The sequence below is a fragment of the Wyeomyia smithii genome, chromosome 1 (genome assembly GCF_029784165.1).
Source record: "Wyeomyia smithii strain HCP4-BCI-WySm-NY-G18 chromosome 1, ASM2978416v1, whole genome shotgun sequence".
NCBI classification, from domain to species: Eukaryota; Metazoa; Arthropoda; class Insecta; order Diptera; family Culicidae; genus Wyeomyia; species Wyeomyia smithii.
Window position 1 is genome coordinate 33,747,061 of NC_073694.1, and position 14,578 is coordinate 33,761,638.

Consider the following 14,578-nt stretch of genomic DNA (forward strand, 5'->3'; position numbering starts at 1 on the left):
TGGGAAGAGTGATTGAGTAAAAATTTCATAGCTTTATGGGGTGCTTTGAACGTACCCAGAAATGAGCCATAACGTTGATTTCGATTGTTTTCCGAATCTCGCCCTCAGTTTGCTGTAGGATTGGATGGGCTGGCATGATGCCAGCGTTGTTCACCAAAATCGTAACAACTCCAACTTGCTGCTTGATTGTCTTGGCAATTTCGATGATTTGCTCTCGATTCGTAACATCGCATCTGTTGATGAGTTTATTATAATAAATTAAATTGAATGTTTATTCTGAACAAAAAAAACCTACACATATCCGAAGGCATTGCCACGCTGCTGCTTGATGCTGGCCACCGTGTCGTTGTTCATCTTATCATTGATGTCCAGGCAAACCACCGTTGCTCCCAGCTGAGCGTACTGCTGGGCCAAACAGCGGCCGATTCCATGCCCGGCACCGGTCACCAGAACGACATCCTTGCGGACATCCTCCGCCTTCGGCGGTACCGCCAGCAGGTAGATTGACTCGAGGGTGTAGTAGATCCATCGGACCAGCATCACCAGGATGTCCACGATCAGAATGACAAGGTTGTAGATTTTAACACCGGCATTTGGGCTGGAAGGAGAATATAAACGGGGAACAGTATTAATGATTGTTTATTTATATATTGTATTTATTTAATTATATCATTTATTTTATATTTAAAAAATATTTTTAATGTGTTCTATTGAAGAAAAAAAAAGAGGATCATCCAGCTTCCTTAAATACTTTTCTAGAGTGTTTGCGGAGCTTGTTCCAATTTCATCACAATAAAGTTGCTTTTTACGTAATTTTTTCCCATGTTCTGTATGCGCGTCACTTTCATACGAATTTTTTAATTAAAGTTGAGGTACATGATTTTTAGAATAAAGCGGTTCATAGGTAGTTTATATGTCCGATATTCAAAACAGCTTGAGAAGTAACCCAAAATCGTTCCTGGAAATTTATAAAAGGCAGGAGAAAGAATTCTGGTGTTTCAGAAATCGTAAAATACAACGTAAAACCACTACTGATGTTCAATCATCGACGGATCTTTTTGCGGCGTACTTTAAAAGTGTTTACCGAGAATATCGGGGGCAGTAGCGAACCGATGTTTAATGACGGAGTAACACATCAGTTGTCAAACATTAGCGTAGAGAATGGAGTTCGAGAACTAGATCCAAAAAAGTCCACTGGCCCTGATCAATTATCCAACCAACTTTTAAAACAGTTTCAGCAGGAATTTGTCAGACCTCTTACATGGTTATTTAACTCGTCGCTCGTTCCTGGTCTTTTTCCGTCAATTTGGAAAATTTCGCCAATAACGCCGGTACACAAGAAAGGTTTACGCTATGATGTAGAAAATTATCGTGGGATTGCAATACAATCAGCTGTCCCGAAGCTCTTCGAGTCACTAGTGTATAAAAAGCTTTATGAAACAAGCGTTCATCAGATTTCTCCAGTGCAGCACGGATTTTTGAAACCTTTGTGAATTTACCACTTTGGTTACGGACTACATCTCCAAAGGGTTTTAAGTAGATTGTATATATACAGACATGAGCAAAGCCGACGCTGTTAGCATTGATAACATAGAGCTGTAGCAGACGCAGGGATCCGTGGCTCGCTTCACAATTGGCTCAAGTCGTATCTTGAACATAGAGTGCAGTTTGTGAAGATCCGGAGGTGTAGATCGAACTCGTTTATTGTTCATTCAGGAGTACCACACGGCAGTCATCTAGGCCCATTGTTGTTTGTGCTTTTGATCAATAAACTACCTGATGTGATCTGCCATGCAATCGTTTTGATTTACGCAGATGATGTGAAATTTGTTTCTTCCTATCAAACATAATGACGACCGCCAAAGATTGCAGAGTGATTTAGAAATCTTCGGAAGATTCTGTGCTAGTTGCGGACTAAATGTGAATGCGCACAAATGCTCAGTACTGACATTTACTAGGAAACCTCACCCCGTATTGTACAATTATGCTTATACAGATAATGTTGTACCACGTGCTGAATATGTTCGCGGTTTAGGCGTAACCTTCGACTGTACACTGTCTTTCACAAAGCACATTGACAAAGTAATCGTGGATAGCCTAAAACTTTTCTCTCTCGTCAGAAGGTATGGCCGAGACCTTGATGATCCTCATGCGATCCTAGCAATTTACAAAGGATTTGTTAGAAGCAAACTTGATTTCGCAAGTGTCGTTTGGCGGCCTTACTACGTAACTCACATACAGCGAATCGAAGCAGTCTAGAAAAAAATTCGTTAAGTTTTCTCCTAAGAATCTCGGGTGGAATGGAGAAGAACCACCTCCCTATCAAGATCTGTGCTCTCTGGTGAAGCTTGACACGATTAACTCACAACACAAGAAAAACGACATCGTCTTTACGAACATTTTGTCCGGACGTACGGACAGCCAACTTCTTGCTGAAAGATTGATTTTTAACAACAGCCGAGACAGCCTTCGAACACGTAGAATACCTTATCAGTATCGACATGATACATCAGCGTTAAAACAAAGGCTTAGCTAATACTTCAGACGACAACTGTATTAGTGGTTAATTTTAATGTTCGACTAGTCTAGGTAATTTTATCAGTCTTATATTTATATCTATGTATGTAGCTAACCTGTATAATTGTAATGTGAAATTAATTATTATTAAGAATGTAATGTAAAATTTATTATTAAGAATGGGTAACGGGCTTTCAGCCTATATTCGAATTCAAATACAAAGAATGTATGTGAGTTTTTTGCGCGGATTTCAGAGTTAACAGCATTTTCTAGAAGAAATTAGTTAAATTAGAAATTAGTTGTTTTTAAGGTTTTTCTTTCTGGAATCCATAACAAATTACTGAATGTTTACTGTGTTTCTATAATATTTTTAGTTTTGTCTGATATTTTTTAACGCAAATTCCAGAATTGAGACAATTTTTTACATGTGTTTCGGAATTTTTGCGAATTTTACACAAATTTCGGAACTCGCGTGGTTTAAGAAAGTGACTTCAGGTATTTATGTATTTTTTCAAAACTATATTTATTTTGGTGCAAACACTTTAGCTTCGATTATTTCCAAATATTATTGCAGTTTTTTCAAAACTTATATAAAACGGGCTTTCAGTTTTTTGCAGATCTTAACCCTCTCAACATATATTCAGTTGCGCCATTTTTGTTAAAAACAATACGGGCTATTCCATACGAAGAGTACATGCCACTTGGACACGACCATGACAGATTTTGCTCAAATTTGGGGAAATTATCCATCTACTGTCTCTTCGGTAAAATTCCAATTTTGGTGTCGATTGGAATTCCTCCCGCTCTGTAGGACCCTTTTCTTTATTGCTAACCCAAGTAACAATCCATTTAGTCGACGATTTAGTTTCATTTATATTTTATAGAAGTTTTATCAAAACATTACTAAATCTATCGAGTTTAATCATAAATTTATTCAAGTACTTGTGGTTTTTATTTATCAACAGTTCCCAAGAGTAATTAAAGAACACTTGAAGAGTCCTCCATAAAATTCCTTCATCAATAAGTGTAATGAGCCTGAGGAGCGGTTTTGAAACGCACTCAATATCCCTTTCAAAATACCTATGAGAAACTTCCATAAAACTTCATTAGAGTTTTACGATAGTTTTATGGTACTTATCTTTAAGATGAATCTATCTTGAAAATGTGCCCATAAAATTTTCTTAAACCCATTTTGTCTCATGAAAGAGCAAAAAAGTTGATGAAAGAAAAGGATCTAGAATGAACAAAATTGTTTAGCTCATTCAAGCAACTAACTCATACTAAATCAAGTCAACCTAAATCATACTAAATCAAGACATTTAAGGGTATATCACTTTTGGTGTTAAAAACAGTATAAACTCAATACTCACTAACGGACATGAAATATAAGATGGTAGAAATTCCAATACAGGTCGGACTCGATTACCAAAACATTTTTTATTCCGGATAATCGAATCACAGAAATATATTGAAATTTGCGATTAACGAACATAAATAAATAGGTAATTCCTTTTTTTATTTCACTTGTATGATGGAGTGGCGTAACCAGAAATTATTTCTTGAGAAGCAAAAGAGAATAAATTGGACATTGATTATTTTCAGTTAAATCGAACGTGTCCCAAACATGCCGGAAATGACATAAATGGTAACAATTATGCCAGAAGGGGTGGTAAAGACAAAATTTCGGAATAAAAACTAAAACGATCACCGAAAAAATGAAATTCCGGATAATCGAATCTAAAATTCCAGATAATCGAGTCCGACTTGTACCTGAGAATGACAGAGGAATGGTATTCATTCCCCTGTTTCAAGCAAAATGTTGCATTTCTTTATTTTGCTAATGTTTAGGTCCAAATTTTAAAATACACTGGATGTTTGTTCTGAACCATTCATAGTTTCTTGTTCAAAAATCGCTACAAGTAACACTTTTCCAACAGCAATGATCACAAAAATGGTGCTTGACTGTAAACAAACAGTTGTCAAACGGGAGAGGGGACTATCTCAGATAAAATTTGTTTGTCTTGAAAAGTTCAAGCAAGTTTTATTCAAGCGCAAGTATTCTTCTCCGTGACTGCAACAAGTAAATGCCAACTTGTCGAGATACTAAAAAAATCTTATTGGTCTTGCTCAAGAAGTTTTAGTTAGAAGCCGTCTTATGAGGGATTAAAATAAAACCAACAACAAATATGGCGAACAGACTGTGATTAACTACGTCAAAATAATAGCCATTTGTAAATAATCGGTGATAAAAGGCCAAGATTCTTAATGCTACTAATAATTCTGGCAGTTCAGTAGTGAATGTTGACCATGCTGAACACAAACTTTAGTAAAATGTTCCGTAGTCCAGCAAACCCGAACTTAACGAAAATTCAGATATATTTTTTATTTTCTAAATAAATTACTAATTTGCCAGTAATATTATGGCGCGTTGAAATTAACAAACTTTTTTGTCATATAACGTATAAACTTAACGTCTACCTATTTTATTCAACGACTGCGATGATATTCATTTTGGAGAAAAGGTAGATCGATGGGGTTTGTTTCATAAATTGATCTATGTAAAAAAAAAAATTCTGTTCATAGCGAAATAAGCTAGAAAGAAGAGTTGCGAACCTGATTTATGAAACTCTCGAAATTTGTTACAGTTTTTTCATGGTTGTGAGCAACTGCTGAATGTCATCATGAGTACATATCGATAAAAATATAGAGTTTTAAGCAAACTTTAGGAACTATTCTTGAGAACCTTCTCTAGCATGGGCCTCCTTGATCTTATGGGGATTTTACGGCTGATTTGTAGCAGTTTGTGAGAATAATAAGATTTATGCCCTGTTTTAAAGAACAAGCAATCAAAACTTCTTTAAGTACATCTTTAAACTGATATTGTTACTTGGGAAGTCACGCAACTTATGTCAAAAATTTCTTTTTACTTTTTCTTACAATTCATAGACGTGAGATGTCGGAAACATACTGACAGACGATTTTTGAAGAAAATAAACCAAGGAATCCAGAAAAAAATATAACTTTTGACCAAAAGTGTTGCCAGAAAAAATATTTTTTTTATTTGAAAACTGAATTCACATTTTTCGACAAGTGCAGTCATTACCTCGAGATGATAGTTGTTTCTTCCGTAAAATTTTCCAAGAAACACGATGGAATTATCAAATTTAAAATAAAAATGGCTGCATTTGCCGAAAAATGTAAATTTAGTTTTCCAATAAAATTTATTTTATCTGGCAACACTTCCGGTAAAAACTTATATTTTTTCTGGATTCCTTGGTTTGTTTTTTTCAAAAATCATCTATCAGTATTTTTCGGACATCTTACCCCTATGAATTGTAAGAAAAAGGAAAAAAGAGATTTTGAACATAAAATGCGTGACTTTGCAATAAACAGGGGGGTCCCACAAAGCGGGGGGTACTCCAATCGACACCAAACTTGGGATTTTTCCAAAGTGACAGCAGATGAAAAATTCCCCCAACTTTGGTCCAGATGCGATTTCAAACGCATTTTCGTTCATATTTTCAGTGCAGTTTTTTCTGCGTTCTAAATGTAGGATTTACTGAAGTTTTCATCTATTTTTTCCGTTTTTATATTGAGTCCAGAATCTGGAAAAAAATGTTGCCTAATCATTTTCTTTATCCCACTGTTCTTTTCAATTTTCAAATACACTCGATCCCTCGCCAAAACGGTAACTGAGTCGCGGATAAGTCCAGTGTTGCGACCATATGGACGATGGACAGGTTGCTGGGCACCACATAACATTCCTTTAAGCTGTTTTCTCTCTTCCTAACGAAAATAAGTCACTATTATAATAAATCTTCATCCACTGGGACTTCTTAACGTACGCACCAAACAGAATCCAAACTACTTCTGAAGTGCGTCTACATCATCACAGAGGTGTCCACCCTGAGCCTTATTTTGCGGGATGCCATGTATGAGGGAGTGTTGAAGCAAAAGTTCCCTGTGGGGATTGTGATCGTCGGCTCTGCGGACGTTAGAGGTACGGCCAGTTGATTGGAGAGGTCATTCACGGTTGTGAATAACAGTTAACCCTTTCCCGCTCATAGTGACTCTAAAGCACCAAGAATTATAATCATCATATCTTGACATAAAATACTTTGTTGTGCTTACGATTGTTCCATAAACTTTTATATGCTGCCTCAAAGCATCACTGGGCATTTTCTTCAAAATACTACAGTTCGTGAAGCAATAAATTTTAATGATAAACCTTGTGAGCGTTAGAGGGTTAATTAGAGCAACAGGCGGTGGTTAAAGTCGGAGACTGCAAGATTACCCTGAAAAAGGTTTTTGAAGCTTTTGGTGATTATGGTCGACGATAGGGGTTGCAAAAGAGTCCTTCTCCTTGCGGTGCAACTTGGGTAACGTTAAATGGACTCAACAATCGCTTTCGAGATGCGAATCCTATCTAATCCCCCAAGTTCCTCCAATTCCGTAGTACTTACGGGAGTGTCGCTAAGTCGGTTGTCTCCTATTAAGTAGGTACCGCATAATTTATATCCTTTTTAATATCCCCAAGCTACGGTAAAAGATGACACCCTGTTAAGCATACAGACGCTAGGCATAATGGACGGCAGGCATACGTACACGAGGCATATGGACGCGAGGCTGAATGGACGCGAGGCCGAATGGACGCGAGGCCGAATGGATACAAGGCCGAAAGGACACAAGGCCAAGGAGAAGTGATGTGGAATGTGTTATTATCGTCATCATCTACACAGCATTCGATAACATGTATTTCGCTTCAAAGTGTCATTTGGAAAGCAATACACTCGCGGGCTTAGGCCGAGTCGCTGTTCGAGCGAATGCGAAGGGAAGAAAACTCTGTTTGAGTAGACCTAGCAAACCAGTAGATCAGTCGTTTGGGTGCGAGAGGCCGCCGCTTCAGACGGCAGGTCGGCAGCCGGCTCGGACTGCGGAAACCACGGCGGCTTAGTGCCGCTTCGTTTCCTTGCCCCCGATTATGCGTCTTCGCCGCATGATTTCAAGAAAGGTATTATACCCAACTTAAACTCTTTAGGAATATAAAAACATCTGAACTACATTATTGGACCTCATGCGATCGTACAACATCGCATTCGGCCTCGCGTCCGTTATGCCTTTTGGCAGTATGCCTCGTATTATGCCTCACATCCATTATGCCTCGCGTCTGTATGCCTAGCATACTATGACTAACATCCATATGCCTAGCGTCCATATGCATCGTGTCCCGTCCCCACGGTAAAGATGGAGGTGACAAGCAATGATGACTGTCAAGCCTACTTCAGCTTAGATTGGTTCAAATGTTACTCTCAAACAATCTGAGTGGAAGTGAAAGTCATCATCAATCTAGAAAATATAGCGTGCTTATGCACGCTTGGGAGTTATGGTCGGCGATAAGTTCATAAGTGGCCAGGTAGTAGTAGTAGGTAGATTCCAGGTAGTTAGGTAAGAATGGTATTAGAGCAGCCTTCTGAAAAAGACTGTAACTCCGTGACAGCAAATTTTAAACTAATTCGGCTCTCATTGTATTGCACAGCTCTCCCTGCTTCCCATACGTTCGGTACACAGCCCGACAGCCACTGACGATAGCGCATACATGCAATGCCAAACAGGCTGTTATTTTTCATTTCCTTATGTCTGTAGGTTTTTCCAAGCTGTCGCTAATGACAGCCTTTACAGCGCGAAATCCGAGCAGGCTGTGATTATGATCCACGTGAGAGCCCACTCGGATAAGGCTAGTTAGCCTATACACCTGAGAGACGCCGAGACACTCACCGTTAAGGCAACTGTCAACATCAAAACGGACGATCTGTATAATTTTGCATTGCCGTTATCCGTTTTGATGTTGACAGTTGCCTTAACGGTAATTGTCTTGTCATTTCTCTAATATATAGGTTCGCTAGATAAGGCCGATGCCAAAATAAAAGCATGGTGGTGCGAAATACGTTTTTTCTCAACAATGGGAAAATATATTAGGTGGTCCCCGTGGCTCTGTGGTTAGCGATGTCGATCGGCTAGCTCTCCCACACGGTTGTGATATTGGGTTCGATTCCCGATCGAGTCGAGGATCTTTACAAGCTGGGGCGCGGTGTATCGTTGTACTTATCCTACACATACAAAATGTGCCAAAAACGATATAGTTGATCGAAACCGCTATCAGCCCCAAGGCTAAGCGTGCGATAAAAAAAGGGAAAATATATTAAATGGCTTGCTTCATATTTATTACGACATCGGCCTAAGAAAAAGAAGCGCGAGTTCAATATCATCGATGACAGCCGCACCCGATCAACAGACTGTCAACTGCGCAGGCCAATCCAACAGGACATTCTCAAAAGTAACAAACTAGACTGTGACGCCCGAACGAACAAGATGAAAATGAGAATGAGCTGTCGTGTGCAACACAAGACAGCTTCATTGCCTGTGTAAGCTTCAGCTGTATGTGAGCTCTCATGAATAGCTTATTCATGAGGCTGTCATAGTATTAGGACAGCGCATTCGTCAATATCGTATCACACTGCAGTGCATTTCCGAAGCTTGGTGCTAAGAGTTCTTGTTAAAAATACAAAGCAAAGAGGGGTTGTTACAGGACATAATTCTGTCACCTTAGAGGCTTTAGCTTGAGAGTCACAGTATTCCGCGAAAAAAGGTCAACACGTAGAGTTCATGGTCTCAAGGCCGCCAATTTTACAAGCAATAGTTGATTTTTTTTTCCGATTTGCTATAACAATGGCCTATTTATATATTAACTAGTTGCTTGGGATATTTCGAAATTTAGAACATTTGTTACTTTTTACTGCTTCAGCAGCCATTTTGGATTTAAAAATGGCGTCTGAGGACGACATCATATTGGTTCTGGAAATATCCATTTTGAATGTCATCCTAGAGAGCGGAAGTCGCCATCTTAGATTTAGCATTTTGTGGTGAGTCCATATTAGATGGAATTCGATCATTTTACGAAACCAGAAGTCACCATCCAGGACTCTTGAGTGGCGTACAAAATGACGTTTGATGTCGACTTTTCGTTTTTCAGTATCGGCACTACCCATGATGAGTAGTATTTTGTAATTTTAGGTTGTTTTACAGAAACCGAAAAAAATGGTGTCTTGGAACTCAAAATGGTATATGAAGTTGATTTTCGGCCTACAGATGTCATCTGAATTCTGGAAATAGTCAGATATTCTAGAAACCGGGAGTCGTCATCTTGGGTTGCAAAATGGCGCCAATGATAGACTTTATTATTTATAATATACTTTATTATATAGTCGAATACAGCTTAATAACGATAGGAACAAAATCACCAAGATCAATGATATAGAGTCATCCCACTATTATTAGCCAACCAGTATTATGGCGAGCGTGGGAGTCCCCGTGGTGTTGGTGCTGAGGTGAAGATAGATGGGGAACGAGTCGAAGTGGTTGACGAATTCGTTTATCTTGGTACGCTTGTGACATGTGACAACGATATGAGCCGTGAAGTGAAACGACGAGTTGCAGCTGCGAACAGGGCTTTCTACGGACTGCGTAACCAGCTAAGGTCTAGTAGTTTGCAAACTCGCACAAAACTAGCGCTGTATAGGACGCTGATACTCCCGGTGCCCCTTTACGGACATGAAGCATGGACGCTGAAGGAAGCTGATCGACGAGTGCTCGGAGTTTTTGAGCGTAAAGTTCTGCGATCGATACTTGGCGGTAAATTGGAAGGTAGAGTGTGGCGCAGACGCCTGAATCACGAGTTGTACCAGGTATACAAACATGCTGATATAGTGAAGGTAATACAGCGGGGCAGGCTTCAGTGGGCTGGACCTGTAGCCAGGATGCCTGACGAGAGAGTCGCCAAAACTATCTTCAGTAGAGAACCAGGAAGAGGCCGTCGACTCCATGGTAGGCCTCGCACGCGGTGGAAGAAGATGCACGAGCTGCTGGTGTACGGGGAGACTGGAGAACGGCTGCCCAAGACAGAAGAAGCTGGACATCTCTAATTCGTTCGGCCCTAGACCGGTGAACGGTCCGTTAGCCAAAAAAGTAAAGTAAGTATTATGGGCCAGTCTACACTTTGTATTGGTTTCTAACATATTTCAATAACTTTTAATAGTCAAATTTAAGTTTAGTGAAAGTGAATAACGTTTGCCAAACCTAAATTTGGCTACCATAAGTTATTGACATACGTTAGAAACCAATACAAAGTGTAGTGGCACATAATACCGAGATGACTGTATATGGAACTTAGCACTATTTGAAACCCATTTTTGTATTTTTGTACTAATTTTGGATCCTTTTGAAACTATTTCGAACAATCTTATTTCTGTTCCATCTTTGTACTAGTTTCGTATTATTTTTAAATCATTCCTGTACATTTTTACCATTTTTGGACATTCTTTTTATCATTTTTAATTTATTTTTGATTATTTCTTTGTGTTATTTCTTTTTATTTTGTATTATTTCTGCAGCAGTTGTGAACTATTTTTGAACTATTTTCTTTTATCATTTATGCATCATTTTGGAACCGTTTCGTAACTATTTTGGTAACAATTTTGCACTTTTATTTTAGGTTTCAAATTATTTTTGTGCCATTTTCTAAAATTTTGTCAATTAAACCGTTGGTAGTTTGAAAACAATCGAGAAGCCGTCAAAAGTTTTAAAAGTTTTCAGGAAATTACAAATATTTTGAAAAAAGTTGTAAAAAGGCATTTCAGAATCACCAAAATTATATGTTTTATTTGTTTCAGTGAAATTTCAAGAAATCAGGAAAACCATCAAATATGTCGAAAAATTGTAGAAAGGTAAAAAATCGTCAAAGACTCACGAAAACCTGTTAATAGTTTTCACAAATGTAGAAACGTGATGAAAAAATTACAAGATTGTTATTTAAATAGCGTCAACAAAGATGAAGAAATTGTTAATAAGACACGACCGCAAGGTTAACCTAAAACTAGGAGAAGCGTCATATGTTAATATATTTCTTGCAATAGGTTTGGGAATACACTCGATTGGGGTTAATCAATTTGATGGGACGAAGCCTCACAGTTTTGTAACAATTTTCTCTCAACACTCTTTTATATTAGATTATTGGTAACCTTGAAGAGAAGGGTTGTTCAATTACCCTGCAGTCATTTAGAAATAATATAGATCGTTGCTGGAACAGAGTTGTATGTACCACCTCATCGTCCAAACAAAATAGCGTGGGTTGAACTGAATCATGCGGGAAAGTCGTCGGTCTCATCTCAAGCAGCATTTCCCACCAATTCTAACACTTCTGCATCAAGGTACTCCTATAAAAACGCAAGATCGATAGGTACTTCAGCACCATCGCGCATAATTTCCATTACGAAGCATATATAAACTATAGACTATTATATTGTCTTCTTCTTGAATTTGCCTCCTATGCCATGACCAGACATTGCAACCTGAGATTTCGATTAAACGTAATAGCGATGCGACAATGAACGAAATTGCTACCTGTATGATGAAAAAACCCGTGAGATTGTCTTAAATACCTACAGAGAGGTCTAACGCCACAATCAGATGGCGACGCGTAAGTGATAGAATGAAGGAATGTTAAAAAGGGGACTGGCTGCATTAAAGACTGTTTGCAAGTAAACAGACAAGCAACAAAGCTGCTAAATTCGGACTTCCGTACGTTTGCTGTTCAATTTAATTTTTGCCGCAGCTTGGCTTGCTGCTTCTGGTGGGCGTGCCGTTGTGCACTTTAGTGAGCAAAACAAAACAATATGTTCAAAACACAAATTATGATTACCAAAAAGTTAAAAGCCGTACAAAAAATCGTAAAAACGGCAAAGCCATTATAGCCATTTCTTCCAAAACAAAAAAAATCATTGCCAATATTTTAAAAAGAAATTTACTATGTGGAGCCAGAAAGTCATCAAACATCACTAATATCACCAAAACAAGAATCAAAATCTGCTACAAGTTATTCGCCAAGTTATTAAAAATCATTAGAAATCATTGCAAATTGTTGTAATAAAGAAACGTCGTCTAAAAGTAAGCGAAAAATCAGGAAAAGCAAGTTAATAATCCTTATAAATTAACTATCATCACAAAAGTAATTCAAAAATTCTTTATATCTTAAAAAAGTTGCCGACAAAACATAAAAAGTCGTTTGAAATAATTATTTTTACAGAGATCGTTGAAAACCGTCGAAAAAAGACGTCTTGTAATGATTGGAATTGGGAAAAAATCAAAATCACCAAATCATTGGAAAATGCTTAAAGGAAAAATTGTAAAAATGAGAAATTATCTGTGAAAGATATTAAAAACTAAAAAACAAACTGAACAGAGAATGATAGCAAAAACACGTCTTTGAGTAAACAATACTGGAAAAATCGAGGATTTTCGACATAAATTTATTATTTGGAAAGTCGTCGAAACAAATTGTGGAAATAGAAAAAAACTTGCAAAATTTTATAAATAAACCACAAAATATTTTGTTAGAAATTACCTTAGCAGAGAACGCAAATGTTATTGAAAAACTTTAAACTTTAAAATTATCTAAAATTTGCCAAAAACTTGTTTTGAACCACCGAAAAGTACTTGCAAAATTGTTAAAAACTTTCATAAATAGTTAACAAGTCATTGAGAAGTCGTCAAACAGTCGTCAATAAGTTATAAAAACGTCGCCTAAAAGCTATTGAAAAAATACCAAAATGTTATTGAAAAATTATGAAAAAGTGGATCAAAAAAATCTTAAGCAAAGCCAAAACTGATGAAAAATAAACTTCAAAAGGTTAAAAATCGTTGATGAAAATCTTCGAAAAATTCATCACAATCACAACATGCAAAACATGCAAAAAATCGAACTTTGAAAAAAAAATCACAGAAAAGAAGAAGTGGTAAAAAACACTTTCGAAAAATTTCGCTTGTTTCATTTTTTATATAGATGTTGTATAACTCTTACTATCAGTTTTTTATCGTTTATGTTGAATTTTTGTCTGATTTCTGCTTCATTCTTAAATATATATTTCATCATTACTATGTCATCTCTGAATTATTTTTGTAAATTTGAACTATTTTCAGACCATATTCATATTATTTTTAGGTATTACCCATACCATTTTTGCAGTATTTTTGAACAATTTTTGTATCATTGCTGTTTAACTCTTCTGTGGGTTGTGTGTAATTTCTGTACCATTATCGTAGAATTGATTCTTATTGGTTCACTTTTTTCAGACCAGATTTGTTCAATTGTACAAAAAAGAGACTATGTACTCAAATCCATCCTGGTCTCGCAGTGGGTGAAATAAAAATGCATTTCGGAATCCCGAATTCGTCAGGTTTGACACAAAATATCAAATGTCTCAGAGATTGAAATTATAGTTGACAGCTAGTTTCTAGCGATTCACAAATCGCAGGAATATACTTTTCACTGTTATTATTCAGCGGCGAGTTCTTTAAAATTCCTACCAAAATTGCGTGAGCAAAACCACAAATAAATCAACATACCTATACAAATTCCGAAGACAAGCTGGAGCTAAACTTCCGCTTTCTGGTGGCTCGCGTAATTTCAATTCCGAACCTCGAGAGGCCACCCCCTTCTAATTTGTGCGCAGAAGCGCACTTATTGCGTTTGTTTTTGGTTTTTGCAACCTTGCTACTACTTCCATCTCATCCAATCTTACTCTGGCGTCAGACTCAATATCCAAAAAAGCAAGTCACGCTAGTTGATTCGCCCGAACTCAGCAACAATCGAACGAACGCCGAGCGCAGAGTCTACGTCAATTGGCTTCATGAAAATCTAAAACTGAATAAATCATTCATGATTTGAATTCTTGAAAAAAAAATCACACTTTCAACCCTGGTTTGTTCTGTCCAATAGCTGATGAAAATCATGTTTGTAATTACAATGCGACTCTAACGATCGCTCATACTTGTATAGTTATTTCGAGGGGTCCTTCAAAGGCATAAGGTAGTTGCTATAAAATGATAGGTTGCAAAAAGTAGCACTGAAAGCTCTCTCTACTGTCTCATTATCAATGTCTACAGTACGTCAATTGAACAAGAAAAAAACGATGGAAACTGCAAGCTCATTTGCGTGATCAGTTGAAGA

The 14,578-nt window shown here is 37.4% G+C and overlaps 1 protein-coding gene across 3 annotated transcripts in view; it reads right to left on the reverse strand.

The window, feature by feature from the left end:
* The window catches only part of LOC129720557 (short-chain dehydrogenase/reductase family 16C member 6-like), a 61,258-nt gene that overhangs the window by 965 nt on the left and 45,715 nt on the right, over window positions 1-14,578 (reverse strand). For all 3 annotated transcript variants that reach the window (XM_055672043.1, XM_055672038.1, XM_055672049.1), the window contains 2 exons: window positions 296-598; window positions 56-233 (listed from right to left, as the gene is read on the reverse strand). In XM_055672043.1, the coding sequence (XP_055528018.1) occupies window positions 56-233; window positions 296-598 (481 nt within the window). The remainder of the gene's footprint in view (window positions 1-55; window positions 234-295; window positions 599-14,578) is intronic.